Source organism: Schistocerca cancellata, chromosome 2 (genome assembly GCF_023864275.1).
Source record: "Schistocerca cancellata isolate TAMUIC-IGC-003103 chromosome 2, iqSchCanc2.1, whole genome shotgun sequence".
In the NCBI taxonomy this organism is placed as follows: Eukaryota; Metazoa; Arthropoda; class Insecta; order Orthoptera; family Acrididae; genus Schistocerca; species Schistocerca cancellata.
In genome coordinates, this window is record NC_064627.1 from 701,911,164 (window position 1) to 701,938,505 (window position 27,342).

At 40.1% G+C, this 27,342-nt stretch overlaps 1 protein-coding gene across 1 annotated transcript; it reads right to left on the reverse strand.

Moving 5' to 3' along the window:
* Positions 1-1,102: 1,102 nt before the first annotated feature.
* Positions 1,103-14,439, reverse strand: LOC126157880 (U2 small nuclear ribonucleoprotein auxiliary factor 35 kDa subunit-related protein 2-like). The gene is made up of 2 exons (XM_049916404.1): positions 14,034-14,439; positions 1,103-1,194 (listed from the first exon to the last, which is right to left on the reverse strand). The coding sequence occupies exons 1-2, from the start codon at positions 14,437-14,439 to the stop codon at positions 1,103-1,105; spliced, it is 498 nt and encodes a 165-aa protein (XP_049772361.1).
* Positions 14,440-27,342: the final 12,903 nt, after the last annotated feature.

Genomic DNA, 27,342 nt, shown 5'->3' on the forward strand with positions numbered 1-27,342 from the left:
AGTAACAGGCATTCCTGCTGGTGGGTGTACTTAAACTTTAAGAACTTTTTATTCTAAGTGGGCATTTACACACATACTGATTCCATGTTAAAGCTGTCAGATATATTTCTAAATTCTCACGTTTAGAAAACGACTGAATCATCTTTGGCATAAATGCCATTTATGCTTATTTTTACTCAGTTGGGTGGAAAGTAGGCAGGATATGTTCTCAATGCAGACGTAGTAACGCCTCCTGCCTTTGGGAATAGCAATAGATCCATGTATTTAGAGCACTGACTGGCTACTTTGGAAAAGTAGAAGTATTCAACTACCTTGTGCTTCACATCTCCTGGCTTGTTTTTTTTTTTTCCTCATCTGCATCTAGACCATAAACATGAAATGGATAATTTGAGCTCTGCATCCAGAATTTTGGAAGGTCTGGGATTGTAATGGAAAATGAGATGCCTTCAAAGTTATAATGTCTACAGATATTAACTGTCTTGTACGTTTCCAAAAGATGTCCACTTTTCAGGCAATTTATATGGCAAGCCAGAAGTAACCAAGTAAAATAGTATTTAATCCTTTCATCTAGATTCTGGATATTGTTACTTGCCTGTTCAGTGGCTATATCTTTCAGAAGAGGGATGAACCCCTTCCTCCAGTAACCAGACATGGTTATATGAGTACAAATCAGTGATTTGTGAGTGCAAATCAAGATGGAGTACATGACTGAGCACATTACAAAACACTTTTTCCTTTGTATCAGAAAAATAGCTCAGCATGATGCTATCAGAAAAAGTTGTGGCCTGTGATATAGTGCTATCCTTCCACCAAATTTTAACGATGCAGCAGCATTATTACCTTCTAGACGGGGTGCATCAGCTCGCAGTGCAGAACTGCTTTGCACCTGATAGAGGGATACCACTGGGTGCTTATGATTTCAGGGAACTCTTATTTCCAACACTGCTCAGCTTGCACAAGGAAACACACATTGATGACCACATCAGTGACAGGTCTGCCCTACAGCTGCTGGGCTGGAGATGATAGCCAGGTAAGCCCAGACAAGATGATGTAGATGTAGACATGGCCGCTTCAATGACAGGACTGGTGGTGGTGTTGTTGCTCACAATGGCCTGGCCTGCAGAAGTTGAAGTGTCTCAAATCCATCTCTGGACATATCTTGCAGAGACAACAGTTCCAGGCTGTCAAATAAGTCTGAAACACCCACGTCACAACAGTATTTAAATACTTCATGAAATTACAAACACACACACACACACACACACACACACACACACACACACACACATGCCACACACACACACACACACACATGCACATGCACACCCCCCCTCCATTCTTCACATCTGAGAGCCTCATTGGAAGTGTTACATTGGGATGGTACTTCATATTTATTAAGCAGACATAGTAAACTTGCATCACCATCATTAGCATTGCACATTTGTCTCGTCAAAACAAAGAATCAAGGATGCTTTGAGATGTACATGGTGACAATTATTGAACCATATGAAAAAAACGTAAATTAGTTACAAATTAAATCGTGCACACACTTTATGGAACATGTAAAATATATTTGGATTTAGGTTATGTTATGTTTGATGTGCCTGCCACCATTGGCGATGATGTGGCACCGATGAATAGCGTAATTCTGCATGACCCACTAAAGTGTCAGAACATTACTGTTGTCGTTGATCTCCTGAATAGCTGTTTTCAGCTCAGTAATGCTTCTGGGGTTATTTCTGTACATCTTGTCTTTAATATAGCGCCGCAAAAAGGAGTCGCATGTTTTCAGATCCGGAGAATATGGCGGCCAATCGAGGCCCATGCCATTGGTCTGTATCAAAGTGCTCCTGCAGGACATCAAACACTCTCCTGCTTTGATGGGGTCGAACTCCGTCTTGCTTGAACCAAATCTTGTCGAAATCAGGGTCATTTTGAATAATAGGGATGAAATCATCCTGCAAAACCTTCATGTAACGTTCGGTAGTCGCTTTGCCGATAAGGAATATCACACTGTATATTCCGTGACTGAACATTGCACATCACACAGTCAGTCGTTGAGGAGGAAGAGACTTCTCTATCGCGAAATGCGGATTCTTAGGCCCCCAAATGTGCCAATATTACTTATTGATTCATCCCTGCAAATGAAGTGAGCTTCGTTGCTAAACCAAACCATACAAGTGCACACTCCGTGGTCAACCATACAGTTTGAACCTCCTAACGCAAACCATATATATATATATATATATATATATATATATATATATATATATATATATATATATATATATATGTGTGTGTGTGTGTGTGTTACAAATAGGTACGGCCAAACTTTCAAGAAACATTCCTCACACACAAATAAAGAAAAGATGTTATGTGGACATGTGTCCGGAAACACTTAATTTCCATGTTAGAGCTCATTTTAGTTTCATCGATACGTACCGTACTTCCTCGATTCACCGCCAGTTGGCCCAGTTGAGAATCCGCACGCAATTGTGCAATCACGTCATCAACACAGATTTTCGGTGAACGTTTGGGCAGGCATTGTTGGTGATGTCTTGATTGGGCCCCATGTTCTTCCACCTACGCCCAATGGAGCACGCTGTCATGATTTCATTTGGGGTACTCTACGTGTGCTGCTAGAACATGTGCCTTTACAAGTACGACACAACATGTGGCTCATGCACGATGGAGCTCCTGCACATTTCAGTCGAAGTACTCGTACGCTTCTTAACAACAGATTCGATGGCCAATGGATTGGTAGAGGCGGACTAATTCCATGGCCTCCACGCTCTCCTGACCTCAACCCTCTCGACTTTAATTTATGTGGGCATTTGAAAGCACTTGTCTACGCAACCCCGGTACCAAATATAGAGACTCTTCATGCTCGTATTGTGGATGGCTGTGATACAATACGCCATTCTCCAGGGCTGCATCAGTGCATCAGGGATTCCATGCGACGGAGGGTGGATGCATGTATCCTCGCTAACGGAGGACATTTAGAACATTTCCTGTAACAAAGTGTTTGAAGTCACGCTGGTACATTCTGTTGCTGTGTGTTTCCATTCCATGATTAATGTGATTTGAAGAGAAGTAATAAAATGAGCTCTAACATGGAAAGTAAGCGTTTCTGGACACATGTCCACATAACATATTTTCTTTCTTTGTGTGTGAGGAATGTTTCCTGACAGTTTGGCCGTACCTTTTTGTAACACACTGTATATATATAAGCGTGTGTGTGTGTGGGGGGGGGGGTGTTTTGTATGTGGAGAGTCCAAGTCCCATGACGAAGTTATGGAGAGAGTAGATCACCAACGTACAACTAACAGATGGAGAAAGCACTTTATTAAAGTTAGCACAATACAATAACTGCAATAATTGTAGCAACACATGTTCTGACAGCTGTAACCAAACTGAGTCAAATGTAATCATGAAATACACAACAGCAATCCTTGTTACAATCGATCTTTACACCACCAGTGAGGAGTATGTGGGAAGAAATGAAGGAGCAGCTTCAAGACTGATGAGGCGACATGGCGGTTGGTCAGCATCGGGCGACTTGTGTGGCAAGGTTGCATGACTGGCTGCACCATGGCCGGGCCAGAAGGGTGGCATGGCTGGACCCTTTCTCGCACAGAGGAAAGGCATGGAGCTGTGTACATCCCAAATGTGGTAGTCTTGAAATTATGCCGGAAGATGGAGTCGGCGGCTGGTACAAGAGCTGGGGACAGATTGGTCCCACATCATGACGCCATTGCACATGACAAAGGCCACTCGAATGGAAAGGTGGTTGTGGTCGTCGATCGAGCCAGTGATGCTGTCTTCCCCTGTGCAGTGAGGAAGGTTGAAGGCACGCAGGAGTGTGATGTGATGTGTAAAGTCGGCGAACATGTGGTGGAGGCGGGGTGGTGCATGGATCTTGAAGAGGGTGCTGTCGCATAGCTGTAAGGAGAGATCCTAGACCGAGAAAGTAGCGACGTTGACTTTAAAGAGCGTGATTCAGGGGGAAGAGAGTGAAATGTAAAGCTCTAAACGAGCGCTAATGGTGGGAGTGTCAGAGGGAAATTTCACACACAGTACTCAAAGCTCTCAGAACGCTTGGATAACAAATTGCCGCCCCAGAAAAACAATGGTATAACTGTCAAAATGAATAGTTTACAGGAGAGGCAGAGAACCAGACGACATTTTTAAAAAAGCTTCATAAAACAACAGTAAAATTATCTATGAAATTGAGAGTTGGCCTAACTGTGACACTAAGTAGTCTCTACAAAATACAAAAATTATTTCCTTCAAACAGGATCCCATTCACCCCCTTGCAACCCTTTAAGTAAATGTGTCATTGTTCTTCCGATATTGTTATCGAAATTTAACAAATACGTCTAAAGAAGATGCGTGGGGAAAAAAGAAATATATCTCTAAACCATAATTTTTTGTTCACTCTTACAGTTTGTTATATTATCATTTTTATTATTTGCATCTTATAACTGACATAAAATAATATACTAAGTGAAATAAAGAACGTCCAAATGGCATAAAAGCAACAAATTAGATTTATGTAGAAAGAGAGTGATAGAAGGCCTTGTAATATTTAGGAATGATGTTGCTGTTAACCGAATTGTTCAAATCTTGAATTTTGTTTCCTGAGAGGGTCATTTTTGTAGTATAAGCAGGTTTCAGATCCAAATTACTCCCATCTGCATTCCCTGTTAAACGTCTCTTTCTCGCTTTGAACTGAACTTGTCCCCACCCTGACTATTTATAGCTGTTCTTACACTGAAACACATCACTTCCCTTTTCACATCGAAATAATTTAATTTCGGACACTTTGAAAATACTCCCGTCAACGTTCTTGGCCATGTAAAGAGCCGTCTCATCATGCAAAGCTTTAATGTCACTGAAATCTGAAAAAACCATTTCTCTAAGATGTAGCGGATTTCCCCTCTTTTTTGCATTTCGGATGACTGATATGTACTGATCGGGTACATAAATTGGTCCTGACTTCTGAGCACTCTTAAGTGCTCTCTCAATGATGCTGTGAACTGTGTCTCCCTCGTTCTGGGTGTGACCACGAATCAAATAATTGTACGTAGTGGACTGAATATCCAGCCTTTGTACAGCATACAAATACGTTGCAATCATGTGTCTGAAATAGAAGAGCATGGACATTTTAATCAATGTAATTTTTACAATAGAAACATTTTGATACATGATTTCTGTGAATCACGGTCTGAGTTTACGGTACTTACTTGTTCTTCTGTTGCCCCTCACAACTGTCGGAGTAAAATACGACATCCATCCCAGGAAGGTTCTTGGATAACTCTTCAAGATGTTGTAAGACACAAGTTGCTATTTCTACCACGCCTATGTTTCCAATGCCCTCGTGAAAAAAAAGGTAGTTTTGTCGTTTCCAAACTCAGTGCCCTGCAACAGACAACAAAAATAAGTAGAAAAGACTTCAAGAGTAATAATAGATAGTGGAAATAAGGTATGTATGGACATGTACTGTGAAATTGTAACAGTTCAGCCTCGAATCGTAGAAAAAGGAAGATATTTGTCCCGTTGGGACTCGTAAGACAGCTTGTAAATCGTAAACAGGTTGTATCTTCTTATTCTGAGCTTCTTACAAAGTGACTCTCAATATGGGAAATTGAGTTTATGTGATTCCTAACTGACTCCAAGATTTCTGGATCAGTCTTACGGTGTTTTCCATGTTGTCCCCTTTTGTCCAAAGGTGCCATTCCAGTCCCAGTCCTTTTCGCTTCGATAACAGTACGGATTTGCCTTTCGGTTATTCCCAAAGTGTTTATCAGAAATGTTTTGCACACGCGAATCTTCTACTCATCTTTCACCAAGTAGAGAACGCAGTTTGGCTTTCTAGGTTCTTGGGCAGTAATGCGACAATATTTGAGAACGCGCATTTCAATGCATATATTTAGAAAAGCCTGTTGTCTTTGTAACGGTCCCAGTGCCCAGTAATTCGTGAACAGCTGACATCCATAGTCTTCTGTTACTTTCTTTGTGCAAGAGAGGATACATTTATCAGTACACGGAGCTCCCATTTTTCGAGCCTTGACAATTTTACCCGTACGTGATGTATAACTTTTCCCACTGTTTCTCAACGTTTTGGCTTTTACTCTGTTCCAGTTACTAAAATTTCTTTTTTTTTAGGCTTTTATTGGGAGATTTTTCCTGACGGACGACTGATTTTTCACTTGAATTAGACAATTCATCGCTGCTTGATGAATGATAATTGTCACTTGGTCCAGAGGACAAATCTGAACTGCTATTGAAAGTGCTGCTCGGCATAGGGGATGTTCTGGCTATCTTTTCACAACTAATTCTGTCGCACTTGCCCTTTCAACCACATACACATCTGAAGCACCATGCAATTGTGTTACCTTCGATTTATGTTTTGAAGATGATGCCTGTGGCTTCTAGTATGATAAAAAAATATTATTATTATTCATTACGTTAAATATATTTCAATTCAATCAATTTAAATCTGTATTTCATACTAGAATGTCGTGTTTCCAGTCTGGCACAGCTTTGCCACAGGAGACACGAAAGCGGTCGAAGACGTCCGTCTTCTGGTCGGCTCCTGATCGTTGTCAGAAGGAGGCTAGTTTCTGATTACGCAAAGACTTCTATTATTTGGAAAAGAACAACCCGGATTTCTTTGCGTAATCAGTATAAATTTTATAATTACCTAAGGGACCTTTAACAATGAATAGTAAAAAAAATTGCATTTGCAAATGAAATCATTAATAAATGGGGCAGCTATGAATTGTATAGAAGACAAGGAGCGGTCTTCTGTCTACGACCAGGATGCCGCAGTATTCTCTGCTGCAGTAAAGGCTGTTTGACATTTATAAAAATAATATGGCATGGAGGATAAAAAAGTATAAAGGAAAAGAACAGAATAAGAAGTCTGGTAAACACTAAATATATTCAAACAATTCTCACTAGCAAAATTAGGGCTTATTTATAAACAATACAACTTACATAATTACTTTTCTAACAGTATGGTGCGATCAGATTTCAGCCTGTCCTGTGCTGTCTCCTTGGTTCATGTTTTTTTTTTTGTCACAAATTATAGTCACTACTTTTCTTCTTTCGTTGAAGACAATTCTTGCACTGTTCAACACCTCCGATAACAATAACTTGCTGATTTACAGTTTCGAAGATGAATTACCTTAATTTTATTAATTAATAATGTTGTCTGCACGCTAGCAAGACCGCTCACTTTTTTAACTTAAAGTCGACCTGCTTTACGTTTTCACATAACAAGCAGAAGCCCATTAAAATCTGAAGATCTACAAAAGTTTTCTACCGTCATCTTTTATTTAGATCGAAGCGGAACGACAGTTCAGCTTCTGTTAAAATGAAGTATTTAAGGATCTCTCCTTGTAGGGAGCAAAACAAACATAACGTAAGGCACATAGAATTATATACGTTTCATACTAAGTCGTCAAAGCTACTCACAGTTGCTTGATCATTAACAAACTTGGTTGTGGCATGATGCCATCATAGGTGTTCAAGGATTTAACATAGATTCTCAAGAATTACTCTCATTCAGTCTATTGAAACATTGAAATACTAACATAGATACAAGTACAAATTAAATACACATACAGATACAAATATACATAAATATTGACAATAAGAAAAAAATTCTATTACAGTATTGGTGCATTTCCGCCAATTGTGAACAGAACATAAAACTTTTATCAGTCTTTCTCGTAGCGACATCACTCTTCACTTTGTAGTTAGTAGTATTTCCCATGAGCTCGGATGATTTTCACAGGGGAGTTCTTTCATTACCTGTCACTTTTCACTGCACTAAAACTGGGGATCACCTTTTCACATTCTGGTGAAAAAACACTGGGAATTTCACTATGTGAAAGGGGGAAGTGATATTTCTTGACTCGACGATCCATCGGGTCATGTCGGGAATCAGGAAAGTTGATGACTGGTTCAATGACGGATGAGTCAGTTTTGTGGCTGTCTTAATCTCATTCCAATTCATGTTTCAGCACATGAAAATACAGAAAAAAAATTTGTATTAGGACTTGCTCATTAACTAGCATCTTAATCTAAGGGAATATAGAGTAAGAATTTAAGACAATAAAAATTACTACATAGACTATGTACATATACATTGTATATTATTCATATTTTGTGTCTAGGTTTTATATTCTTTCGTTAGCAAATATTAGCAAAACACGTTTCGTCTTGTACAGGTCTTTCTTAAGCAATATATTTAGCAATATTGCCGTAGCAATTTTCATAGTTAAGGAAAAGTCATCATTAGTGTCCTTTTAATGTAAATATAGTAAAATCGTGCGTAGTTTATCAACGTTTTATTATTTTTATGTCCATTTTCATCTCAAATCTGGAGCACGCTCGCGCCCGTTACGGAGAGGAATGCTTATTGTTGAGTGCGGGCCGGCGAGCAGTCATTGAATGTTGCCAGAGTGCTTCACAGTCACGTGGTAACGAACTGGCGGTTTGACAGCGTTGGCAGTCCGCGTCCTGCACGAGGCAGGTAGTTCAGTGGCTACCAACCCTTTTTTTTTTTAACTTGTGCATTCTGTTGAATCGTGGGTACTGGAGCAGCTCGTCAAGGCGACATGGTCAACCTGAACGGTAAATTGACTGCACCAGCAACGAAGAACAGTCATCGATGAAAATGACTACTGTCACCTATTGCAGTAAGTACAATAGCTTGTCTATCCTTTGACTGATAGTCACTGTATCGTCGTTACAACGTGAGAATACTTGTAATGCTACTTCACACGCGGAACATCACACGTGTCCATAAGTTTATTACAGTTTTGATTCACACTAGAGATAACTAGTTTTTCGTGTCCATACATGTGTCAAATTACGATTTTACACACGTGTCCATTATTTTGTCACTGAGTCACACGCAGCAATCCATACGTGTCCATATATGTGTCCCTGTACCACCGAGTAGCACAGGTAATGCTAAAATTACTTATGATGAAAGGATCATTTACAAAATATACATAGTTTTTTTTTATTACTGTCCAAGACCTAACGAAAAACGTGTTTGCTATTCTAAATGCTGCTTCTGATGCACGTTAGATTTTACATGTATTTTAAATCTGATTCTTTTCCTTTTCTTATTGTTCTATAACAGCCTTTTTTTTCGGTTACATCAATAATCAGTAAAATATACCCACTTTGGCGTACCGAACAGTTCACGTTCAAAACTTCATCTAACAGAAATCGGGAAAATTATTCCTATTTCCTAGGATGCTTTTGCTCATAGCAAATCAGATTTACATCACGTTTCGATAAGTAACTGCAGATACGCATTAACCAACGAGCCACGATCGTCAATACACACAACATACACACGTCAAGTCTTTTGAACCAATTTCCAAATTTCTTCCCCTACCGGGTAGGGTAGAAAGGTAAGAATGCTAAAGAAGAAAACTACAATAGGATAGTGCAAGGAAATGAAAGATACGAAGATAGATAATAGGTGAAATAATCAGTTGAGCAAATTCATTCTTCGGCTCCACCGTTTTTAGTGTCATCCACGTGGCATAACTTGACTTCAGTATTAAAATGTCGCACAAATCCGCTTCCAAAGCATCTTCAAATATATATCTCAAAATCACGGCATGCGGACATAGCAGAAGAATATAAGCAGATTATCTCAGCCCTCAACTAGGTGTATTAATATCGAAGGTTTCTGTATAATACTCGTGACATAGGAATAGTCTCTCTAAGTTTCTCCAATACAGGACCTAATTCTTATTATAAATGAAAATTTCTTAACTGGTTGACTCATAGTAATAAATAAATTAAAGTTGCTCTCCAGTTGTGAGTACCACTATTCATTTCTTTGTATATTAACTATATGTTGCTGCTTATACACGGTGTAATCTACAGATTACAATGTATCAGTTTTGCATCGTACATGGTTCTAGCGACTTAAAATATCAGTCCATTGAAAGCTTAACTTAGGTTAATACTTCACATATACGGACATTCTGGTCTGAATGAGGGATTTAAAGGAAACCTTTACTACTTGGTAAAAAGGAGATTTGCCATAACTTAAAACTAAAGCAGCAGGTGGCACTTTGGCACATCCCTTACTCAATTCAACGACTGCAGTCTTCTGTTGCTCAAGAAACTTAAAACTACCTTAAAACTAAAGCAAATCTTATTTTCCAAATCCGTAGAGTACCTTCTTCAATCACTTCATATCTTTTAAGCTCCATCATTACTTTGTGTCCACCTCACTCAAATGATTAGGTCACCTGCAGAATACATGTACATGCTGTTGATTCACATACTTTCTAAACAGGTCACACTCTTGTTTCAAGTTGCAGCTTAACATAATAAATGATATTTTTTAAATGTTTTTCATGGTATTTCTTTAGGTCTACATGGTGGTAAAGTCCTTTTATTCGTCCACTAGCTGGATCTGCCAACACGTAACAACCAATATGTGGCTTCCTGACTATAACAAACGGTCCTTCGTATAGGTGTTGCCACTTACGATTTTTACGTAAGATGAGAGATGGTTTGAAGTGTGTTCTCAGAACACGCTCGTTCAGGCGATACGACAGAACTTTATTGACATGCTTGTCAAATGCCTTTTTTCTTAAATTGGCATGAGTTGTGAGAGAGATCAGGGCTTGTCTTAACTTATTATCTAGGTTGACTTCTGGACCTTCTATCTTGGGGATGGGATCAGTCCATTCATTGCTTTCCTTTTGCCTGGAGATTAGTTCTGAAGGTGTGAAACCGGTCAAAGTGTGCTTTTAGTTTTTCGCATGTTCATTAGATTGAATTTCGCTCACAATTACTTTTGAAGTACCCGGCGGTACGCTCGGTACGAAGTTTGCTTCCGTATTCCACCTAAGTTGCGAGCTATTTGTCGGAATTTCAGTCGAGATGGTGTGTGTTGGCGGGTTTGCTCGGGCATAATAGATGCGAGAATTTTGAGGTTCATGATTTTGACTTTGATAGTTGGTAAAAGGTGGAGGACTATTCCTAAAGTTTGGAGCATACTGTTGTTTGTATTGCTTGGAAGGATCTGGAGGATTTCTCCCTTGAGAACAGTGCTGGAATCTAGGCTGGTTACCATACTGCTGTTGACTGTTGGTGTTAATCCAAAGTCCTTTTCCATTGAAATTATTATTATTTTGGCGATCGTTATTGTAGTGATAGCTTTCATTGTAATTAACTGGTGAATTACCGTATTGCTGTGGTGTTGTCTGGTATATGGGGTGGTACCTGTTTTGATCCTGGAATTTATGTTTCTGCTTCCCGTTACGGCGATAGTAGTTGTTATTATCACACGGAACGTCGTGTCCTTTACTGTTGTTGGGTTGGTATGACATACCTGAGTCTGCGCCTACACCGTGCGGCTGTGTAGTGTGCGGGCCAAGATTACAATTACTCCGCGCACCAGCACGCACGTCTTCTTGAATCATGTCAAGGTTGTCAAGTACTGACAGAAAAGCCTCCGTGTCGTCGTCACTGACATTTACTATCTTCTCCCTGATTGATACCGGTAGCTTTGACTTAAGGATCATAATTACGTCCTTCGTGGAAATGGGCGTGTCCCAATATTGTATTTATCGCAGGTATTTCTCGAAGTACCTACGGAGACCAGCACTTCTCGTGTTAAACGGTTCAGCATTATATACTTCCTTTCTAAGGCGTTGTTGTATACCTGAACTCCAGAATTTGTTCAGAAATTGACTTTCGAAGTCAGCGTAATTATTACATCTGTCAATTACTTCTGTTCCCCAGACAGAACCCTCTCCTTGAATGTAACCTACTACACTCCTGGAAATTGAAATAAGAACACCGTGAATTCATTGTCCCAGGAAGGGGAAACTTTATTGACACATTCCTGGGGTCAGATACATCACATGATCACACTGACAGAACCACAGGCACATAGACACAGGCAACAGAGCATGCACAATGTCGGCACTAGTACAGTGTATATCCACCTTTCGCAGCAATGCAGGCTGTTATTCTCCCATGGAGACGATCGTAGGGATGCTGGATGTAGTCCTGTGGAACGGCTTGCCATGCCATTTCCACCTTTCGCCTCAGTTGGACCAGCGTTCGTGCTGGACGTGCAGACCGCGTGAGACGACGCTTCATCCAGTCCCAAACATGCTCAATGGGGGACAGATCCGGAGATCTTGCTGGCCAGGGTAGTTGACTTACACCTTCTAGAGCACGTTGGGTGGCACGGGATACATGCGGACGTGCATTGTCCTGTTGGAACAGCAAGTTCCCTTGGCGGTCTAGGAATGGTAGAACGATGGGTTCGATGACGGTTCGGATGTACCGTGCACTATTCAGTGCCCCCTCGACGATCACCAGTGGTGTACGGCCAGTGTAGGAGATCGCTCCCCACACCATGATGCCGGGTGTTGGCCCTGTGTGCCTCGGTCGTATGCAGTCCTGATTGTGGCGCTCACCTGCACGGCGCCAAACATGCATTCGACCATCATTGGCACCAAGGCAGAAGCGACTCTCATCGCTGAAGACGACACGTCTCCATTCGTCCCTCCATTCACGCCTGTCGCGACACCACTGGAGGCGGGCTGCACGATGTTGGGGCGTGAGCGGAAGACGGCCTAACGGTGTGCGGGACCGTAGCCCAGCTTCATGGAGACGGTTGCGAATGGTCCTCGCCGATACCCCAGGAGCAACAGTGTCCCTAATTTGCTGGGAAGTGGCGGTGCGGTCCCCTACGGCACTGCGTAGGATCCACGGTCTTGGCGTGCATCCGTGCGTCGCTGCGGTCCGGTCCCAGGTCGACGGGCACGTGCACCTTCCGCCGACCACTGGCGACAACATCGATGTACTGTGGAGACCTCACGCCCCACGTGTTGAGCAATTCGGCGGTACGTCCACCCGGCCTCCCGCATGCCCACTATACGCCCTCGCTCAAAGTCCGTCAACTGCACATACGGTTCACGTCCACGCTGTCGCGGCATGCTACCAGTGTTAAAGACTGCGATGGAGCTCCGTATGCCACGGCAAACTGGCTGACACTGACGGCGGCGGTGCACAAATGCTGCGCAGCTAGCGCCATTCGACGGCCAACACCGCGGTTCCTGGTGTGTCCGCTGTGCCGTGCGTGTGATCATTGCTTGTACAGCCCTCTCGCAGTGTCCGGAGCAAGTATGGTGGGTCTGATACACCGGTGTCAATGTGTTCTTTTTTCCATTTCCAGGAGTGTATAAAGCGCATACGTTGCTTGTCATCCCAGCTCTCAGGAAAAACACCATTAAATGACTTCAGAAAAACCATTGGGTAGATGTTGCGTTTCTCTGGCAGAAAAGGCTGGAACACGCGGTGCTTGAGAACGCTTTCTTCTTTCATTAGCTCGACAAGAGTTACTTTATCATTCTGGTTGCGTACTAACGGATTCTTACTACTGTGTCCATGTACAAGTGGAGAGAATTCTACACGAGACACGGGATTATTATTTTATTCATGTTCTGAAGAAAGCAAGTGTGAATGCTCACTTCTATTGTCATTAGGAAAATCATTGACTTGTTGTTTCAACTGCTCGATTTCCTCAGTGAGGTGTCGTTTCCACTCGGGAAGATCTCGGTGAAAAACTCTACGAATCTCTCCTAATTCAGTGAGAATCGTATCTCCTGATGTACCTGGAGCAGCTAAAACTTCAACTGTGGCTGACTTAACGGCTTCTTTTAAGTCGTGTTGAACCTTGTTTTCTATGTACTGTTCCGTAGTCTCGACCCATTCTACAAATTCTTTTCCTATCGTGGAACGTACGTTGGCTGCAGCATCATTCACCCTCTTTTCAATGTTTATTTCGGATAGCGCCTGTGTCAGGTCATTGACCTGGCCTTGCAGAGTGACGACATTGTCTGCAAGCTTGTTTACTTTAGCTCCGACCTCAGCGGATTTTTTTGAAACTTCTGTTGTAACTGCCTGGCAACTTTCGATTTGTACTTTGATGTCTTTGTGCACGTTACCTACTGTGCTCTCACATGCATCTACCTTCTGCAGAATACCTTCTATCCTTTCATTAACTTTAGTACTTAATTCCGAGATATATTCCACCGTGACTGTCCTTATTCTTGCCTCTAAGTTGGCATCATCAATATTATCTAACCTATTTTGCATTGTACCCATCATGGTATTCAGGTCAAACCATTTTCGCTCTGTCTCCCGTTCCTTTTCCCTTTCTTTTTGTTCCCTTTCTTGTCTATCTCGTTGTTTTTGTAATTTATAAGCTTCCCTTTCCCGTTTCTCCTGTTCTCTATCACGTTGTTTTTGTAATTTATAAGCTTCCCTTTCCAGTTTCTCCTGTTCTCTATTACGTTGTTCTTGTAATTTATAAGCTTCCCTTTCCAGTTTCTCCTGTTCTCTTTCTTGAAAAAAAATTCTCATCATTTCAACCATCAAATTTGCTGTGACGATACGTCACGCACACCATCATCGCTACCGTTCTCTCCATTCGCGAATCGGGTCTGTCTGTTCCCCTTCGCGAACGTAGTGGGTATGACTTGACAACTGTGTCATCACCGTCATCCAGACTGTTTGTCGGCTTTCCTTTGTCATCTGCCATGTTTATTTCCAAGTTTGTGACGTAACTGCTCAAAGAAATATTTCGCGGTACGCCGATCGTCAACCCCCAGATGCGCGCGCTGATAGTCAAACGTCACACCGCGGTAGTTGACAATTGCAGAGCTATACCGGGTAGAAGACAAGATGGCACCTAACTTTGAAAATAAGTGACAAACACCTACTAGACACTTAATCCAGCTATTATGGCATCCATCTTGTGTTCTTAACCGTAGCAACAATGAAGATGCTAATAATGCTAACAAATAAACTTTGCATGAAGAGATGATCAGAAACGAATTCTAACTACGTAAATAAGCAACACTGCAAGGAAGTAACAGCGATAGGATAAAATGAAGCAGTAAGGAAAGAAATTCCGGAAATCAGTTTTTTTATACAAGACGCGAGATTTTATGCGTAATGAAAACCGTACTTACATCAGTCGTTTTGCGCACTGCTGTTATTTTTCGAATTTTTCTCTTTTTTTTTATACTTCCTCGGTTTCGTTCAGTACTTCCTTTACGGCTTCCCGATGTCCACCGGATGATGTCATGAAACAATAACAGAACAGATTAAAATTTTTTATCAAGTCCCTGTTCGGGCGCCAGATCTAGTATGATAAACAAATATTATTATTATTACGTTAAATATATTTCAATTCTATCAATTTAAATCTGTATTTCATACTAGAATGTCGTGTTTCCAGTCTGGCACAGCTTTGCCACAGGAGACACGAAAGCGGTCGAAGACGTCCGTCTTCTGGTCGGCTCCTGATCGTTGTCAGAAGGAGGCTAGTTTCTGATTACGCAAAGACTTCTACTATTTGGAAAAGAACAACCCGGATTTCTTTGCGTAATCAGTATAAATTTTATAATTACCTAAGGGACCTTTAACAATGAATAGTAAAAAAAATTGCATTTGCAAATGAAATCATTAATAAATGGGGCAGCTATGAATTGTATAGAAGACAAGGAGCGGTCTTCTGTCTACGACCAGGATGCCGCAGTATTCTCTGCTGCAGTAAAGGCTGTTTGACATTTATAAAAATAATATGGCATGGAGGATAAAAAAGTATAAAGGAAAAGAACAGAATAAGAAGTCTGGTAAACACTAAATATATTCAAACAATTCTCACTAGCAAAATTAGGGCTTATTTATAAACAATACAACTTACATAATTACTTTTCTAACAGTATGGTGCGATCAGATTTCAGCCTGTCCTGTGCTGTCTCCTTGGTTCACGTTTTTTTGTCATAAATTACAGTCACCACTTTTCTCCTTTCGTTGAAGACAATTCTTGCACTGTTCAACACCTCCGATAACAATAACTTGCTGATTTACAGTTTCGAAGATGAATTACCTTAATTTTATTAATTAATAATGTTGTCTGCACGCTAGCAAGACCGCTCACTTTTTTAACTTAAAGTCGACCTGCTTTACGTTTTCACATAACAAGCAGAAGCCCATTAAAATCTGAAGATCTACAAAAGTTTTCTACCGTCATCTTTTATTTAGATCGAAGCGGAACGACAGTTCAGCTTCTGTTAAAATGTTTCTTTGACTGCGCAATCGATGTATTAGCGTCCGCGCTGGATGCGCATCTTTACAGTTATGTAAATTATACAAAACAATTGTCTTTCAAAGGGTACTCAAAGCTTTCGTAGGACGGAAATACCAATAATATTACAGGCTCCACTTTGCTCACCTGCTTGTCTGTTATTTCACAGTGTGGGCTTGATATTTGTTGCTCTATACTGCTCACCCGTACTTGCAGTTCACTTATCATGGAACAGTTTATTTCCCTTGTCCCTTTCTTTTCCTCCGCTAGCCCTTGAAGAGCAAGTCGCATAATATTCTATGCTTGGTCGCTCATTTTTACCCCTATAAAACGGAAATGAAATTGATCTAAGTGTATTAAAAAGCCATTTTGTTCACATGAACAACGACGCGAAGAACAGTTATGACAAAGAAAGTTATTTAAAAGTTGAGGAAACAATGACGCTAAGAACAATTACGACGCAGAAGTTATTCAAACATTGGGAAAACTATAACACAATGTACACTTAACCTCGATATTGCACCAAGGATTTTAGTAGAAACGATTTTCAGTCCGCAGTATTCATACAGGGTGTTTCAAAAATGACCGGTATATTTGAAACGGCAATAAAAACTAAACGAGCAGCGATAGAAATACACCGTTTGTTGCAATATGCTTGGGACAACAGTACATTTTCAGGCGGACAAACTTTCGAAATTACAGTAGTTACAATTTTCAACAACAGATGGCGCTGCAAGTGATGTGAAAGATATAGAAGACAACGCAGTCTGTGGGTGCGCCATTCTGCACGTCGTCTTTCTGCTGTAAGCGTGTGCTGTTCACAACGTGCAAGTGTGCTGTGGACAACATGGTTTATTCATTAGAACAGAGGATTTTTCTGGTGTTGGAATTCCACCGCCTAGAACACAGTGTTGTTGCAACAAGACGAAGTTTTCAACGGAGGTTTAATGTAACCAAAGGACCGAAAAGCGATACAATAAAGGATCTGTTTGAAAAATTTCAACTGACTGGGAATGTGACGGATGAACGTGCTGGAAAGGTAGGGCGACCGCGTACGGCAACCACAGAGGGCAACGCGCAGCTAGTGCAGCAGGTGATCCAACAGCGGCCTCGGGTTTCCGTTTGCCGTGTTGCAGCTGCGGTCCAAATGACGCCAACGTCCACATATCGTCTCATGCGCCAGAGTTTACACCTCTATCCATACAAAATTCAAACGCGGCAACCCCTCAGCGCCGCTACCATTGCTGCACGAGAGACATTCGCTAACGATATAGTGCACAGGATTGATGACAGCGATATGCATGTGGGCAGCATTTGGTTTACTGACGAAGCTTATTTTTACCTGGACGGCTTCGTCAATAAACAGAACTGGCGCATATGGGGAACTGAAAAGCCCCATGTTGCAGTCCCATCGTCCCTGCATCTTCAAAAAGTACTGGTCTGCGCCGCCATTTCTTCCAAAGGAATCATTGGCCCATTTTTCAGATCCGAAACGATTACTACATCACGCTATCTGGACATTCTTCGTGAATTTGTGGCGGTACAAACTGCCTTAGACGACACTGCGAACACCTCGTGGTTTATGCAAGATGGTGCCCGGCCACATCGCACGGCCCACGTCTTTAATTTCCTGAATGAATATTTCGATGATCGTGTGATTGCTTTGGGCTATCCGAAACATACAGGAGGCGGCGTGGATTGGCCTCCCTATTCGCCAGACATGAACCCCTGTGACTTCTTTCTGTGGGGACACTTGAAAGACCAGGTGTACCGCCAGAATCCAGAAACAATTGAACAGCTGAAGCAGTACATCTCATCTGCATGTGAAGCCATTCCGCCAGACACGTTGTCAAAGGTTTCGGGTATTTCATTCAGAGACTAGCCATATTATTGCTACGCATGGTGGATATGTGGAAAATATACTATAGAGTTTCCCAGACCGCAGCGCCATCTGTTGTTGACAATTGTAACTATTGTAATTTCGAAAGTTTGTCTGCCTGAAAATGTACTGTTGTCCCAAGCATATTGCAACAAACGGTGTATTTCTATCGCTGCTTGTTTAGTTTTTATTGCCGTTTCAAATATACCAGTCATTTTTGAAACACCCTATAACTTCTGTCGTTATTTCTCATTGGATACGTTACTACACTCACCAAACTGAAACACGCAACTGACAATTACGACAATGTTCTTCCCAGCACAATTCACAACTATCGATATTTCCACAAAGACGCAACTACCCTCTAGCGTCTAGCGGCACCATGTATAACTACAGTTCTGACGATCTTTCACTGCATACTTCACCTTTTTCTGAGATGACTGGTGCAATAATCTCGATCCGGTGAATTTTGCAGTTGTGTCATTGTTCTTCCGGAACAGCGCTGGGGAAGGCATCAAGTGCCCAAACTGGTTTCAGTTTGTTAATGGAGACAGTTTGTGGCTTATCATCTAGGAGGATATCAGAAGTGTGAACAGATTGACAGAGCACTTTCTGGGGACCAGAATAAGGCTGTTGGAGAGTGGACTGCATGGTGTCGTTATTGAGAATTACATAGTTAAAGTGCTCTAATTTCTTATGAATAAAGACACTTTTAGCAGTGTGGGCATGCAGAGTTGACCTACAGATAAGAGCAGTGTGAGCACAGACAAGCTCGATCAAAGTTCAGAGCTTGGAAGGGAGGGAGGCTCGAAGTCTTCAACGAATTCAGCAGGCAAGACCACAGTTCGCTGTAAAATACGCTGAAGCGCCAAAGAAAGTGGTATAGGCATGCATATTCCAATACAGAGATATGTAAACAGGCAGAATACGGCGCTGCGGTCGGCAACGCCTATATAAGACAACAAGTGTCTGGCGCAGTTGTTAGATAGGTTACTGCTTATAAAATAAAACATTAATTATTAATTATGTATGATAGTGATTGGATGTAATTAATATTTGCTTATCTTGAACGTGGACGTATAATTATTCGGTATCAGACGCTTGACAATGGCTTTTTCGTAAATGTAATGTTATTCGTAGTTGACCGTGAAATAAGACTCAAATAATCGGACTTCGTATTTAAATCGTTTCCAAAGACTGCTGCGGTAGGTGCGGACTCAAATCTAAATCTCAATATTAGAATAATTTGCCAGCCATGTCAATACGTCGTACAGAGGTGACTGTCTACTAAACATAAAAAGAGTACACAGTTAGTTAAATCAGATATATTCAACGAATAAGCCTACAGTTAAATAATTCTACTTACTTTCATAAATATAAATTCTTTACAGAATCGAGTGCCTAGTAAGATTGCAACTCGCAGTGTTCTTATATAACATCAAATATGGCGGTGTGCCAGTCAATGAAATATACGTGCTTCCCGCTCCAGTTGTACCAGACCTCCCCTTCTTAATCAAACATAAGAGTATCGTAATTGTGTTTTTGTTTTATCAGCGACACAGCGCTGCAGTTCTGTGCCATAGGCTTTATTTATTTGTCACAGATTAATTATTTAATTAAGATTTCGCGTTTCCGAGGAAACTCACGCACGGCAGGCAAATGTGCCTTTATATTGGCCCCTGAATTGCGAGGCGAAAGGACACACCTGCAGGCGAGCAATTCACCTAAAGGCACAAGAAAATCTAAGTTATCTACAACTATTTACATGACTTACATTATACTGTATATTATATACAAAATTTGAATGACGCGCGTGCGCCGTAAAAGTTCTTATGTTGGCAAAATAGAGTGCGCGCATGCGCAGAAGCGTCTGTGTGACTCCGGCACTGCCGTTATATCGTAAATTTAGATCACGCGGCACAGCATTGCAGTTCATATTGTTCGTGTGCGCGCGCATTTCTTAGTCGTTGCACAAAGAAAATATTCCACCAAGATTACATATGAAGACTACATTCTATGACAGGTAACTTAGTTTTAAAATTACAATATTTGTTATAATATAATACAACTTTAGATTGTTGAATGTTCTTAGTTACATAGTATTGCATTGAAATGCTTCAAAGAGAAATGTCTTTTTGTTTCAGGTGCGTTGACCTATACACATCGTGTCGTTATTACAGTTTATATTCATCTGCTGCACAATAATTTTTCACAGGTTAGTGTCGTAAAGTTTTTTTTTTATCACAGTAACATGGCTGTATAACAACGTGATTGATACATAAGCATGTCCATTTCCTATTTCCATTATAGTCGTTGTGATGCAGTTCGTTGTGACAAAAAGCATTGTTTATTACAGATCAGACGTGACCTGTCGAGTAATTGGTCCATATGCAGTTCGTTTTCGATATTCCGTGGAAGCTTGGTTGCAGAACCTCGGAGGGCACATAGCTGGCGTCGATCATTGGATAGTCCAGGTAAGTGTGGCCGTCACATTTCGAGAACATTCCATTCCCTGAAGTTCCAACCAAAATTCTTCCACTCGTCGTGTTGTTTTCTGGACAGGCACGTTGTGACCTTTTAATCCAGTTAACATCTTGAAGTTAGATACTGTAGTAATGTAACTAGACGATGCACCAATTACGCACTTCACATTTTCAGTTTTTTGCTAAATATAGCTCACCTAAATGTTCGTAGTTACTTATCAAAGAAATCGTTCATCGCGTTTACAAAGGTACGATGCATGATGAATGTCATTAACAGTTTCTTTCACATAGGTTTCTGCGTAGTTGCAGATTTAGTAATGTACGTTAATGTCCGTGAACAGTGGTTCACTATGCAATTTTTTTTTTAAAGTTTTTCACGTTTTGGCACTCGTTATCGTTCAAATTTTATCATAGTAACAGTGACATTATACATCAGTTTAAAAAAAAAAACACAAGTAATCATACATATACACGTCACATATTTTCTTAGCATAAACATAATACAGTTACACATAAACATGTTTACATCATCATTACATAGCTATAAATTATTACATTGTGTCACATTTGATTACATGAATTGCAGATATTTACGTCCTCTTTAACGGTTTTGCTGGGATTTTATCGATGTTTTTTGTGATGTCATCTGAAATTAAGATAGGTTAGACACAACATTCATTACATCAGTAGGCAAGACTAGGCGTTTTCACTACTCAATAAATATTCAAAATAGTAAGAGACGGAAAACTGTTCGATTCCTCGCGTTTTGTGCGTGTGTGTATAGTGTCTGTGTGGCCTTGGCTACTGGTAGATGCTTTTCTTGCTGAGAGATGTGCGTCTAATCTATTTCTCGAAGTAAAAGATCGCTTCACAGATGACGTCTGTCGGTTCGTCAGGTGTCATACCAAGTCAGTGGTACCTACAGTCACAAATGTTACGTGAAAAATTAATATATCATTCACTGCTACGTAATCATAAATTTTACTTTAATATTCAGTCTTCTCGGTGGTGCCGCGGCGTTGAAAGAAAAGTTCTTCTGTCTTCAACTGCGTCACTGGAACCGCTGAAATGAAAATTTCTATACTACTTATTATCTGTGTTGTAGCAAACAGAGTTTTGCGAGTTGCTTAGCAATGTTTTCATGGGTATGACTTTGACATTTAGCATGAAATGCTCTAAGTTCTCAGTGTGCGTATAGGCCAATAATTTTGTTAGTTCTAGGATGTTGTAACAGATACGCACCAGGATGCGGTATGTTAACAATTATATAAGGTCCTTCATATAGCAGACACCACTTAGCATTGCGTCGTTTGAGTGCTACAGATTTATGATGAGTACGAAGTAGTACAAGCATTCCTACCTTGAATTTTTGTTTTCTTTTTATTATGTTTATGTGATGTTTGTTTCATATCTGTGCGTGATGTGTCAGTGTTGTCAATACTTCTTTTATTTTTTGTTCAGGTGTGATTTCCTTGTCTGACAACTTAGGTATTGGTTCTATCCATTGATCGTTCTGTTTGCAATTGAACATGATCTCGTTAGGTGTGTAATTTTTATTGTAAATTTTTAAGTTATTGTGTACGTCTTCGAAAAGACTTAGGTAGGACACCCAATTAGTATGTTTTGATGAAATATAGGTCCTCATGAATCGGTTTAGTTCTCGGAAAAGTCTCTCAGTCGCGTTACATTGTGGACTAAACCTTGAAATAAATATACTTTTGATGTTATTGTCCTTCAAGAAATTTCTCCATTTGTACCCACAGGAGTATGCTGCATTATCTGACAGAATTGTTTTAGGTTTTCCCACGTGCGTCAGGTAATCACTTGAGAATCTTCGTATTATGGCATTTGCAGTGGCGGATTTTAAAGCATAAAGTTTTACATGTTTAGAAAATATATCGTAAAAAGCTAAGATATATTTGACGCCTCCAGAGCTTGCTGGATGCGGTCCACTGATGTCAGTACACAGAATTTCCAGGGGTTTACTAATAGAAAGTAAATCTGTTTTTGTGGATAAATTCTGAGGTTTTGATTTTTGACATATGACACATGTTTTCAGTTCCCTGTAAATTTTTCTTCTCATATTGCTAAAATAACAGTATGTGCTGAGCTTTGCCAAACACTTTTTCGTCCCATAATGACCCCAAACTAAGTGTGTGTGCCAAATCAAATTACGTTCAGACTCTTTGGGAATGCATACACACCAGTTAGTAGCATTTGGATGTCGGCGATAAAATAACACATCATTGTGTAACTTGTAATACCTAGTCAAAGGATGATTGTGTTTTTCTACCAGTAATGTTATTATCTTATACCAGTGAGGATCAGATTTTTGTAATTTAGCCATGTTTCTGCACATATCAATATAATATTGGTGAGACTGCTTGTCTTGCATTAAGAGAATCCTGTAGTCATTTATATTTTCTAAGTCACTGTTGGTTTCATTCATACCTTGTGGAAGTCTAGACAAAGCGTCAGCAATGGTGTTGTCCTTACCTTTTATGTACTTAATTTCAAAAGAGTAGTTCTGAAGAGTAACTGCCCATCGTGATAGTCTAGGACGTACAAGTTTACAAGTTAACAAAAATGTCAGGGCCTGGTGATCGGTATAAATTACTGTATGTTTTCCAAATAAATAATAATTGAATTTCTTGAATGCCCAGACTATGGAAAGTGTTTCTAACTCAGTAGTGGAGTATGTACGCTCACATTCAGTTAGAGTACGACTTGCAAACCCAATAATTCTTATCTGTTCCTTTTCTTTATTCTTTACAACTTGAAATAAGCAACAGCCCAAGCCAGTACGTGAAGCGTCACAAGTCATACAAAAATCTAAATTGAAATCTGGATGGCTCAATATGTTTGCATTTACTAAAGCATGTTTAATTGTATTAAAGTCATTCTGGCACTGTTCCGACCAGATCCAAACTTGATTCTTTCTGAGTAGATTTAGGAGATGTTTACTGTTCAAAAGTGGTTGTGGTAAAAAACGTCTGAAAAATGAACATAGCCCAAGGAATGATTTTAACTGCTTTTTAGTTTGAGGGCTAGGAAAGTTTCTGATAGCATCTAATTTACTGGGATCAGGAGGTATGCCCTGTGAATTAATGATATGTCCTAAATATTTTATCTCACTGCAACCAAATTTTGATTTTCTAAGATTGGCTGTGACTCCAGCTTGTGCAAATTTTTCTAAAATTCTTTGAAGTGTGTCAACGTGTTCATTCCAAGACTGTGTAGCTATCAGTATATCATGTACATAGTGTGTGACTGTCTCAACTAAATCATCGCCAAGCACGGTATCCAGGGCTGTAATGAATACCCCAGAACTGACATTCAATCCGAAGGGTAGAACACAAAACTGATAGGTTCGCCCCCCGAACATAAATGCAGTATATTTCCGGGAATCAGGAGTGATACCTACTTGCCAAAATGAATTAGCGAGATCTATTGTGGAAAAATATTTTGCATCTAGAAATTTCTGTAATTGCTCTTCTAAATTTTCGGGTTTTGTGTGAACCGGTAAAATTATTTCATTAATTGCTCGTGCGTCTAACACTAGCCTAATGCTACCATGTGATTTTTTGACAACAAGTAGAGGACTACAGTAAGGTGAGGTGGATGGTTCAATGACCTTCCAGTCTAGCATTTGCTTTAATTCTTGCCACACAGCAGGTCGTTGAGATAACGGTACGTTATATGTCTTGTGGTAGAAGATCTTGTGAGGCTTAACTTCAATCTTGTACACATACGTGTTGATAACACCTAATCGTTTGGTAAAAACTTGTAAATATTTGGATAACGCTTCCTGTAGTTTTATACCTTCATGTACACTGAGAGCTGTAGCTTCATTTATCTTATGATCAAGCAATGTTTTCAAGTCCATTAGCTCTGTGTCAGATGAGTGTGTTTGCATGTCTTGAATGTCATTGTCAAGTAATAACTGAACCTTGTATCCTGTACAGTGTTTGTCATGCGATTTCTCCTGTCCAAATCAATAATAATTACACTGCCTTTATCATTTAAAATACATTTACCTTTGGAGAAGTCTATAATGCAGTCCTTCTCGCTCATAATATCTATTCCTAATATGCAATTTGTCACAAGGTTTTGTACAACCAGGAATGGCCATTGTACGGTTCCATTACCTATTTTAATGTTTAAAAAAACTTGCTTCGTAACCCTACATGACTTATTACCTAGAGCAGTAGTTATTTTACAGTTTTGGGCGGGAAACTCAGGCACAGGCTCCAATTCACACATCTTTCTATAGAAATTAAAAGACAAAACGCTCACAACTGCACCTGTATCTAAGATAATAGTAGTTGCAATCCCACCTACTACACCAGTAGTAGATGCTAAAACAATTTCATTTGTGTTTGAACGACATTGTGTACTGTCTTGCAAAAGTTCATCTGATATATTGTCATTGTGGTTGTATCTTATAAATAAAACAGGTAGTTTTTGTTTAGAATTATTAGGCATATCAATATTTTGTTGTTCAATTGTGGTGTCAAATAACTGATTAACATTGAAGTCGCCCCCCAAGAATTCTTCAGCCACGACCCGGGGCATAGAAGTGAATGTTTCTAGTTTGTTGGATTAGCATTTGTATTAGGTACTGACACAGATTGAGGTTGTGTATCAGGTGTCATTTCTATTATATTCACATTCGGATATTGCCTGTTCTGATCTCCAAACTTTTGCGGTTGTTGTTGCTGTTGCGCATTATAACTTACCTGTCGGTCGTAAGGGATCCTCCAATTTTGTCCTGGTGGCTGCTGTGGTAAAGCAGTGTTTGAATGAAAGTATTGATCACTATGAGTCCAGCCTTGATGCTGTCTTGGCTCGTAGTTATTATTATTTCTATTTCTGTTTGTGTTTTTGTTGTTATATTTGTATCCGTTGTTACCGTTGTTGTTATTACCGCGGTGCCTTTTGTATGGATTGCCGCATGGAGTGTTATTACTGTTGTAACTGTTGTTTGTATTGGAATACGCGTGTTGATTTTGATTTCCGTTTTGAGACGGCATGTGAGTTTGCTGTTTTTGCTGTACCGCGTATCCAACTATGGGCGCGCCAGAATTGAGTTGGCAAGCCTGCTGTTTTGCATACCACTAGTATAAACATTGTGGCTGCTGTTTTGCCGCGCGTAGCGCTGATCTTCTAGTAACATGTCAACCGATTCTAAAGCTGTTAAAAAATAATCTGGATTGTCATCCGGAATATGTAAGAGTTTTTCTTTAATATTGAAAGGCAATTTGGCCTTCAACGCACGGAGTATATCACGTGTTGCGACTGGTTCGTCCAAAAAATGTCCCATGTCCAAGTATTTTTCAAAATATCTGCGTAAGTTACCATTTTTACTGTTAAAAGTTTCAGGTTCTAAAATTTGTCTTCTGAGTCGCTCCTGGACGGATTGCGACCAGAATTTGTTCAGAAAGGCACGCTCAAACTCACTGTACGTGGTACATACGTCAGCTTGACTGTACGCCCAGACAGCTGCATCGCCTTGGATGTAACCGACAATATATGAAATCTTTTTCCGGTCACTCCAAGTGCGTGGAAATGCGTTACTAAAAGATTTAAGAAAAATCACCGGATGAATGGTTCGTTTTTCTGGGATAAAAGTCTGAAATAGCCTGTGTTTTATTAAGCTTTCTTCTTCCTTTGCATTATGATATGGATTTGTTCCACTGTAATTACTGCAATGTTCAGATGGCGAGTAATTACGATAATGTTGCTGTGGTTTACCATGATAATAGCTTGTGTTTGTGTTTGCACGTCGTGGTATGTGTTGTAGTCGTGGTGTGTTTTGTTCTTGTGTGTTTGTCGTGTGCGTTATGTGTGCTTCATACTCGAATGTATATTGGTTTCTGAACTGTACATTTTGACTGATATTTTCGTTACATTCAGACTGTGGTTGATCTGTGAATTGTCTCATGGGTGCAGTGACGGATTGTACTGCGTCACTAATCAGCTGTTTGTTATTAGTGATGTATTCCGCTACGGAGTCGTGCACAATTGTTGGTAAATTTTCACGTATGCATCTATCAAAATGTTTGTCTTTGTTCTCTACCCAATCATGAAATTCATTATTAATATTTTGAAAATGAGCTGTGGCATCAGATTGTAAGATGTCAGTCAGGTGTTGTTCAACATCGTCAAATTTATTCTGTAAGTCAGTAATTCGTTTCTCAAGGTTGTCGTGTACTGAAGGATATGTTTGAATTTGTTCAGTAAGAGCTTCACACGTGACATTAAGGTTTTTTAATTGTGTCTGTAAAAGTGCTACGTCATTTGTAGTCTTTTCTTGTATCGTATTAAGCTTGGAAAATTTCATACTGAGCTCAGTCATCTGTTTGGTGAGTGTGGCGTCTATAAGTTCCACACGTTTACATAAAGTGTCACTACCTGTCTTGATTGCTATGAGATCAGATTTAATTTCGTCATTTTGTGTCTTTAACTGTTCATTTTGTGTCTTTAACTGTTCATTTTGTGTCTTTAAGGTTGCCATATTTTCTGCGTTTTGTTTCATTAGCATTTGTAACATGTTGGCAATGTTTACTGTTTGCAAGGTCTCTGCCCCCGCCGCGTCATTAGACGTGACGTCATGTATTAACATGGGTTCTGACTGAGACTTTGAAATTTTTGTGGTGGACGGCCTATTGTCAAAATTTCCGTTAACACTTGCGTCAATATTTGATGAATCGTCACTACCGGTTGCTGTCGTAAAGTCATTTTCTAACATTTGTCTCTCGTCCGAGTCGGATTGCGTCTGAATAGTATGTCTTTGCTGTTCCATCCTTGCG

Coding starts and splice junctions, on each gene's coding strand:
- LOC126157880 (XM_049916404.1), bottom strand. CDS start 14,439: ATGATGAGAATTTTTTTTCAAGAAAGAGAACAGGAGAAACTGGAAAGG. Junction 1,195..14,033: donor TCTGCAGAAGGTAGATGCAT/GTGAGAGCACAG, acceptor TGGGTGTTTCAG/ACTTATTTGACAGCCTGGAA.